Below are 9,605 nucleotides of genomic sequence, written 5' to 3'. Positions count from 1 at the left end.
CGCACTGATAGGGCCTTATTCCTTGTAAACCTAAATGACCTACACTGACAATGTCTTATGAAGCTTTAGACAATTGTGGAGGAAAAATCTGATTTATCAAGTGTCTTCTAAGATCGTAACTTATTCCTAAAACGCAGACTGGAATGCTGCATTGATTTCAGTGAATTATAGTACATCTAGTTTCAGGCTCAATCTCATACAACTCAGAGTTTTACATATATCTTTACAAAATCCAAACTTTTCCAAATATACATGTTTTAGTCTTGTACTGTTGCAGTAAAGACACCCCTTGCCCCCAAAGCATCTCTCAGGCTCAAAAACCTCATGCTATTTTTATCTTTGAAGATCATTTGAGTCTGTTTGGGCTCTATGGTGAATTGTGTAACTGAATTATAGACAGGAGGACAACGCCTAACCCTTTATACATACTTTAAAAATACACTTTAAAATGTTAACATTGCTTTTTTTATCCATCTCCTATTAATTTACAATTTGCTTTTTTATTATCATTTAATATTTATTTGATTTTATCCTAATTTCTTGTTAAGTTAATTATATGATCACACTAAATATGTGTATTCACATACTTTTATTGTATTATTATTATTTACATTATATGTGTATGATCATTGTACCTGTGAAATGAATGCATACACTTTCCCGCCTCTCCGAAAAGCAACTTATTAGTTATTCCAGGAAAGGTTCACCTGAAGGCTCTCGTATCTACCCGTGAGCAATCTCCTCCGCAAGCCACACACACCAAACTTTATTTGAATCAAATTTGAGTAAAGGGCTTTTAGAACCTCCCACTATTGCTTTCTGATGCCACCCTTTTTTGTTGTTTGTGCCAACAGTGCTATCTTGTGATGATCATCATTGCAGCATAAAGTATTTTCTAATGATAACTAAGGACCCATTATTCTGTCATCTGAGGCCAAATGCAATTATGTCATTGAGATTGAGGCTATTTACCCACAGTCTGAAGAGCATTTTGACTTTAACATCCTGATAGGATTTATTATACTACTTTCCAAGAAGTCCAAGTCATCCACTGTATAGAGCAATTGACTCCATCAGCACTGCAGGGAGTCTGAGTCACCAAACAACCTTCCAAGAAAAAGTAATTAAACAAAAAACCCAGAAACTGTAAATGATTTTAACCCCACTGCAAGATATATTTTAGTGATTATAATTCACCAAAACAATTTAAGCCAGCAAAGCAGTTCAAATATGTTACTAATATATTAATAATATTATACTATATTATATATATATATATATATATATATATATATATATATATATATATATATATATATTATACTAATATATTAATAATATTTTACATACTAAATAAAATCTCTAAGTCTCTCTTATAATCAGAGGTGGGAGAATGACTCAGATCTTGTACTTAAGTACAAGTAGAAGAAGTACCAGAGTGTAGAAATACTGTTACAAGTAAAAGTCCAATTAAAAGGTTACTCAATTAAAAGTAAAGTATTAGCATCAAAAATAAATGAAGTACTCATTATGCAAATTTACCCATTTCAGAATAATATATATGATATGTTTTTAGTATAATTATTGATGCATTGAAGTGTTATCAAAGCTGGTGAAGGTGCAGCAAGTTTGAATGACTTTGTATATTGCAGGGTGGCTTGTGAATTTACTCCAGGTTTAAAAAGTAGCATAAAATGGAAATACTCAAGTAAAGTACAAGTATCTAAAAATTGCACCTAAGTAAATATACTTAGTTACTTCCCACCTCTGGTTGGAATATGCAACTAACTGTTCAATTACATTACATGTCACTTGTTAGATGCTTTTATCCAAAGCGACTTACATACTCAATACCATGAACAATACCCACAGGAGCAATTTGGGGCTAAGTGTCTCAGGGACACAACGACATGCTGAGTGCAGTGGGGTTTGAGCCTGTGACCCCCTGACCCCACCACCAAGGCTCTATCCACTGCTCCACACGCCTCCCCTTCAATTGGCTCTTAACAAATCAAATCAAAACGTATATAAGTGAATCACTAGCCAATCCATAAAATAGTTCCTCTTCCATCCAAATGAACTGAATCAATTCAAAAAAAATTATGGTGGGGAAACAACAAGTTCAATGCAGAATAAAACGAGCCAAATGTTCACTAATAACATTTACAATTACATCATGGGCTGAACCTATTTTCTGCAGTGAAAATGGCTCATATTAAATGAAACGTGAAAAGTTGGGAAATAATTTGAATGATAACCTGGCAAATCAGTAGATGGCTCATATAATGATTTGTTGATTACGTGTTTTGATATGGATCATTTCGCCGAACTTAGCTTGCTATAAAGATTTCTTCGAAATCAAAATAGAGGCTAGAGTGCATCCGTGTCCAGATAAGTTAACCCCCCCCCCCCCAAGTAAAAGTCCAATTAAAAGGTTACTCAATTAAAAGTAAAGTATTAGAATCTGAATAAATGAAGTACTCATTATGCAAATTGACCCATTTCAGAATAATATATATGATATGTTTTGAGTATAATTATTGATGCATTGAAGTGTTATCAAAGCTGGTGAAGGTGCAGCAAGTTTGAATGACTTTGTATTTTGCAGGGTGGCTTGTGAATTTACTCCAGGTTTAAAAAGTAGCATAAAATGGAAATACTCAAGTAAAGTACAAGTATCTAAAAATTGCACTTAAGTAAATATACTTAGTTACTTCCCACCTCTGGTTGGAATATGCAACTAACTGTTCAATTACATCACATGTCACTTGTTAGATGCTTTTATCCAAATCGACTTACATACTCAATACCATGGGCAATACCCACAGGAGCAATTTGGGGTGAAGTGTCTCAGGGACACAACGACATGCTGAGTGCAGTGGGGTTTGAGCCTGTGACCCGCTGATCCCAACACCAAGGCTCTATCCACTGCTCCACACGCGTCCCCTTCAATTGGCTCTTAACAAATCAAATCAAAACGTATATAAGTGAATCACTAGCCAATCCATAAAATAGTTCCTCTTCCATCCAAATGAACTGAATCAATTCAAACATTTCTATGGTGGGGAAACAACACGTTCATTGCAGAATAAAACGAGCCAAATGTTCACTAACAACATTTACAATTACATCATGGGCTGAACCTATTTTCTGCAGTGAAAATGGCTCATATTAAATGAAACGTGAAAAGTTGGGAAATAATTTGAATAATAACCTGGCAAATCAGTAGATGGCTCATATAATGATTTGTTGTTGATTAAGTGTTTTGATATGGATCATTTCGCCGAACTTAGCTTGCTATAAAGATTTCTTTGAAATCAAAATAGAGGGTAGAGTGCATCCGTGTCCAGATAAGTTAACGCCCCCCCCCCCCCCCCCCCACACACACACACACAGACACACACACTGACACGCTTTATAAGGAGCGGTTTGCACTGGGAATGACAGCAGTTCATTATTAGGACAGCAGAGAGTTTAGGCACTGCGCCTCCAACCAACATGTCTACAGACTATTCCATTAACGCAGAGGAGAGCCCGGAGCCCCGCAAGGCAGAAGTTAAAGGTAAGTTGAGTTTTTACTCTGTTGAAGGACTATAACTGACTTTACTAATGCATTGCTGACTGTTTTTCTGTTTCCTCCCCTTCAGGATGCATTCCCAGCTGGCTGCAGGGCACGCTGCTGCGCAATGGCCCAGGCATCTTCTCTCTGGGGGACACCAGCTACAGCCACTGGTTTGATGGGATGGCTATCATGAACAGTTTTGCCATTAAAGATGGTTCGTCTTAAAAATATTTTTTGTTCAACAGTAGTTATCTGTTGCTCCTTTAATGCATGCTCAATACCTGAACTCTCTCTTGCAGGTGAAGTGACCCACAGAAGCAAATTCCTGAGAGGGGACACCTACAAAGCTAACATGGATGCCAACAGAATTGTTGTGTCTGAAATGGGAACCATGGCCTATCCAGACCCGAGCAAGAACTTCATTTTCAAGTGAGCATCCTCTTAAAATAAAATAATCGATTAGTACAATTTTAGTTTTTGACTTTATTTCTTTTTCTGGCTACCCCACTTCTACTGCTTCTGTTTTTCTGTAAACCAGGGCAAATAGTGTACCTTATACTGCATTTTCTTGATGACTCAATGAGTTTTAGTCTAGTAGTAATATAGGTTAAAATCTTTATTGATCCCTTGGTAAAAATAGCAAGTTAAATGGCAGTATTTATATCAATTTTTACCAGCTGCAATGTTGAAGTGATGGACGTGTTAATTGTTATAGTATATATTACTCTGAAATAAATGGTGGGCTACTTTAACGTTTTGACTTTCTACTTGTAACATGTGGTATAAATAATTTTTTACTCAAGTATAACATCTGAGTTCTTCCATCTCATGGTAGCATCACAACAAATAGTCTTATTTTGTATTTGTCATGCATTTCGGTACAGAGCCTTTAGAAACATCTGTAATACACTTACCTCACAGTGCTGTAAAGTAAGATAGAAGAGGTCCTAAAGGATATGTTAAATAAGGATATTCACACTTAGGAAAAAAACCCTACTGTTCCCTTTCAGATTTTACATTTACGTTTAGATGCAATTGAGTCACACATTTCTAAAATACAGGACTTTTAGTGTGAGAAAATTTGGTCTTCTGCTTCTTCTACCACTTTCTAATATTCAGCATTTTTCTCCTTATTTTCCAGGGCGATCACCTTTCTCAACCACACAGTGCCCGACTTCACTGACAATGGAGCAAGCAATTTCATTAAGTACGGAGATGACTTTTACGCCACCTCTGAAACCAACTACATCCGCAAGATTGACCCTGTGACACTGGAAACTTTGGATAAGGTAACGTCAACGATCACTATTATCGTTCACCCACTTGCAAAGACTTGATTTCCGTGCTCATAAGTTACCAAACTCTTTCCACAGGTGGACTACTTGAAGTACCTGCCTGTAAACCTGGTGTCGTCCCATCCACACTACGACAAAGAGGGTAACGCCTACAACATGGGAACCTCGATAGCAGAGAAGGGCAAGACGAAATACACGCTGTTCAAGGTCCCTGCTGTTACAGAGAAAGGTATATAAATTTCACGGCCTGCTCTACTTTGCCCTGACACCTCAGTGTTTATAAGCCATATCAGCTGCGGGATACTTTGAAACAATTATACAAATGAACGAGGATCAGATTAAGAACAGCCATTGTAAAATGTGTTGGGCTATTGGTTTCTGCATTGAATTGAAATTCTCATTTCACACATGCAAACAAATGTAGGATGGCTTCCGTGTCTGCAGTTCCTCTGCATTTTAATATTTTTTTTGCCACTACAAATGTCATTTTAACTGCTGTTTTATGTGTTCTATTTTGCATATACATAGTTCTTCTACAAGTACATGCTCATAGTTATTTAATAATAATAATACTTTTTTTCCTGTTTGTTTCATTTGAATAAACACAACTCAAAGTGCTGCAGAATAAAAATCAGGGCAGACAGGGCAACAAATGACTCTTTTGCCCCTAACTTCAGACAAGAACTCTTCAGAGAAGTGGGCCCCCGCTCTGAAGAGCTCCGAGGTGGTCTGCACGGTCCCCTGCCGCTCCCTGCTCGCTCCCAGCTACTACCACAGCTTCGGCATGACGGACAACTACTTCATCTTCATCGAGCAGCCGTTTAAACTGGACATCCTCAAGATGGCCACTGCGTACATGAGGGGGGTCAACTGGGCCAGCTGCCTGAAGTTCTGCCCTGACGAGAGTGTAAGGGGTCCCTGTGATCTGTGTATAGTTCTTTTTGGTCCTGTGAAACCCAGAAATGTTGAGTATATGTGTACCCGGTTAGCTGATTTTGGGTTGAATTTAAAGCTTTATGGGACTCAACCCTGCCTTTTGTTTATACTAAAAATGTCAAATGGATTCAACATCCTCAATATTCCTCCAAAATTGTCCAAAGATTGGCCAAGCAATTTTTTTGCAATTGTCTGCTAATTAATGCATCTTATGCCAACTGTGCAAATTGTCAAATGTATGCAAGTTAGCATCCGGCGGTTTTTTGTGCTTGGGACCCGTACTATACATTTCTATCATAAAACTTTATGTACTCAACATTTCCTGGTTCAGACTGCTGGCAAGTAGACCTGTGACTGTCTTTCTAAATGTTTCTTTCTTCCACAGACTCTCATCCATCTGATAGACAGAAAGACTTGCAAATTACTCCAGACGAAGTACTACACCGGAGCGATGGTGGTCTACCATCACGTGAATGCTTTTGAGGACGACGGTCACGTGATTTTCGATGTGATCGCCTACAGTGACACCAGCCTTTACGACATGTTCTACCTGAGCAAGCTGAAGGAAGGGTTCCAAGATGAGAGCTACTCCAAACCAAGCTACAAGCGATTTGTACTTCCCGTCCACTCAGACAAGGTACGGAAACAAAGGTATCAAATTGACTACATCCTGACATTTTGAGAAGATTTCCTGCAACCCTGGATTATCTTGTGTTTGTAGGGTGTGGCAGTTGGAGAGGACCTGGTGAAACTCAAGTACACGACTGCCAGTGCTGTGAAGGAGAAGGAAGGCAAACTAATGTGCCAGGCAGAAGTGTTCTGCAAAGGTACACCACTCAAAAAAAAACTAAATTAAGTCATTATTGCTCATTTGGTCTTTAAAAGAAATGCATTTGCTCATATAAATACAACATTTCCCATCAGGCTTTGAATTGCCAAGAATTAATTATGATTTCAACGGCAAGAAGCACCGGTTTGTCTACGGGTACTGTGTGGAGGAGTCGGCGCTGGCTAAAGAGGTAAAACATTTTGTTTTTATTTGTATCCATCTTTGGGATTTTTCACAGTCCCATAATTGTTATGTACCAAGAGAGACCCATAACCTGCAGACTCTCATAGAAACTGAGATTTTAAAAGCTGGGATATTGGGAAACACATTATTTCTGGTGGAATTATTTTTGCAGCGTTAGGAAGCAAATTGCAGAACTGAGAATTAGCAGTTGGCACATCAGGAGACTTGTTCATGTGACAAAAACAATGACCCAACCACTTTATGGCTCTGGCTCTAATACCCAAACATATTTTACAATTTGATACTCTTGTACATGAAGGTACCAGAAACAATGAGAAGCAGGAACAAACTCAGTGAGGCTTTTGAAGTATTGAGTAACAAAGCTTCCCTTGCGTGTCACCGCACGCCTGACTCCACATTTTAGTGGAGGAACAAGCGGAAGGAACAATAAAAACATCCTGTGTCTGACAATTAGACATTCTTTGTTTATTCCCACTTGAAACATAATACCAACAACATAAGAGAGTTTGGGCTTTTCTTTGAATATACTGACGTTTGTAATATGGAATAAAAATCAGGAAAAACAAAAGCAGTTTTAAATGGTGAGGGAAAGATAGCAAAATAGGGAACCTCTTTTTTGGGGGGGAAATAAGTATGGCTCATTTGAGAGGTGAAGTAGGATGATCTTAGTAAAATAATAACAACATTACATACGCAAACAGGGAGGCAATCATTTCCATTGAGTCTTTATATATTTAACGACCTTGTCAGCATCATAAAACCTTATTTCAACAGCATTATACATTAATGGGATCTCTTCCACTGCCAGCTGAATGTAAAAGTTGGGTGAAGTCTAGGTTGTGGGATATCTACAGATTATCTGGCTCAACCAATTACCAGTCGTACATCCAGACTAATCTGCAAGGACAACATGATAGTAAAAATGCTTAATGCTTACTTAATGCTATATCTGCTCAGTGTCTGGGCCCCAGTACAAGCTGACAAACACAATCATTTTGCTGACTTTTCATGAATAAACTCAGCAGATGACCATAGCTCATACTTCTCTTTTTGGATTGCATCAATCAGGAATGAGAAGTGCTGACCGATTATACACATTATTTTTAAATCAAGCAAAGGTGCATATTTACCGACTCAATCAAGCATTGCTATAATGATTTCACAGAGATGCTCGATTGTGTTTTAGTTACAACATTGCACAGCAACAATTCAATGATCACCCAAATAAGATTTTTATTGTATTTTTGCATTAAGGAAACAGGGGTTTGAAAGTTTCTGATATCAAACCAGCCTGTCTCGAAGTGTGGAGTAGTCTTAATCATAGTAGGAGTTTTTTCTCCCTGCAAATGCTGCAGTTTCCTCCCACAGTTAGCCCAAAAGGCCTGCAGGTGTGAAAGCTGAGCTGATACTAGGAAATAATTGATTTATATTTGCAGTACTAAGAAGGTCTAGTTTACAAATGAATAACTATATTGCACGTATATGGCGTGGAGTTGGGGCAAAGTACATGCTGCTTGTCTAAAAGATTAGCTCTTTATGACCGCTTTGCTGGATGTAAGGCAGTGATGCACAACTGATGGGACGTGAGCCAAATGTGTTTTTCTAAAACACAATGATATAAATTGATTCACGAAGGGAATATCTCCTAATGTAAATAATCCTTTAAAAAAAAGTGTGTTTAACTAACCCACCCAAAGCCTGACCTGTGCCCCTGGTTTTCTTAATTAAGTGAAGTGGCCGACTGTCATTTTGCAAAAGAATATTAAATGATTAAAGAAATAGTAATATCATTAACATTAACAGGCTTTTTAAGTATCCGCTTATAAACATTTGTGATTTCCCTTTCAACCTAGCTCCGAACTGTGTTTTTTGGTTGTGTTTTTTTATGATTTAAACTGCAAATAATTGTTGTTTACAACCTTTCTGAAGGAGTTATCAGTGCTGGTTTGTATTGATTTGTCGTGAACTGTTTTTACAGCATGTTTTAATGATTTTCTTCATAACTTATCCATTTCCTGTAGATTGCGAAGTTTGACACAGAGACCAAGGAGAGGATTCTCTGGAGCGAGGAGAACTGCCTGCCTTCAGAGCCGGTGTTCATCCCCAGACCAAATGCAGAGTCAGAGGACGATGGTAATATACACTGTGTGATGTGCATTTACAATGATTTTTTTTTTTTGTCAAGAAAAAGTACATTTGGAAAACTGCCGTCATTTGATTCCTTAGATTTTCATTCTAACAGTATTCTCTACCTTTTTTAATTGCAGGTGTGGTATTGGTTTCAGTCATCAACAGCAACCCAGGCCAGTTGTGTTTCATCCTGTTTCTGGATGGCAAAACATTTAAAGAGGTAGCTCGAGCATACGTGGACGCTAAGCTCCCAAAGGATATGCATGGCTTTTTCATCCCGCAAGGAAATTAGTCAGTTGAACTGTGCTGCATGGCACAGCGATCGGTTTGAACACTGAAACTCACTCTGATGAATAATGCTTCCAGACAAAAGCTTGACGAAGATGCTTTCATGGACTAACTCATCTATGTAAGATTATAGGGGTTGTATCAAAACAAAGTTCCTATTGGTATGTTTGTTTTAAAAGGTGTGAATTTCCTAATAGTGTGTCAATCAAAATGCCATTTAAGCTTGTACATAGGCCCTATCACTGTTTATTATGTAGTCCATATTACTCTATTGCACTGCTTTGACAATCATTGTACTATTGCTCATCGTTTTTTAATAAAAAAGGCTCTGTTCTACAAGTTAAGAGATGTGCTTTCATTC

At 37.9% G+C, this 9,605-nt stretch overlaps 1 protein-coding gene across 1 annotated transcript; it reads left to right on the top strand.

Moving 5' to 3' along the window:
• Positions 1-3,428: 3,428 nt before the first annotated feature.
• bco1 (beta-carotene oxygenase 1) lies at positions 3,429-9,588 on the top strand. Its single transcript, XM_079661479.1, has 11 exons — positions 3,429-3,562; positions 3,648-3,776; positions 3,862-3,991; positions 4,704-4,851; positions 4,936-5,086; positions 5,535-5,764; positions 6,179-6,430; positions 6,515-6,620; positions 6,718-6,812; positions 8,848-8,959; positions 9,094-9,588. The coding sequence occupies exons 1-11, from the start codon at positions 3,499-3,501 to the stop codon at positions 9,246-9,248; spliced, it is 1,572 nt and encodes a 523-aa protein (XP_079517605.1). The 5' UTR covers positions 3,429-3,498; the 3' UTR covers positions 9,249-9,588.
• The last annotated feature ends 17 nt before the right edge of the window (positions 9,589-9,605 follow it).

Source organism: Notothenia rossii (assembly GCF_949606895.1).
Source record: "Notothenia rossii genome assembly, chromosome: 12".
Classification (NCBI taxonomy): domain Eukaryota; kingdom Metazoa; phylum Chordata; class Actinopteri; order Perciformes; family Nototheniidae; genus Notothenia; species Notothenia rossii.
This window is presented reverse-complemented; position numbering and strand designations above follow the sequence as displayed.

Coding starts and splice junctions, on each gene's coding strand:
- bco1 (XM_079661479.1), top strand. CDS start 3,499: ATGTCTACAGACTATTCCATTAACGCAGAGGAGAGCCCGGAGCCCCGC. Junction 5,765..6,178: donor AGTTCTGCCCTGACGAGAGT/GTAAGGGGTCCC, acceptor TTTCTTCCACAG/ACTCTCATCCATCTGATAGA. Junction 6,621..6,717: donor GGCAGAAGTGTTCTGCAAAG/GTACACCACTCA, acceptor ATTTCCCATCAG/GCTTTGAATTGCCAAGAATT.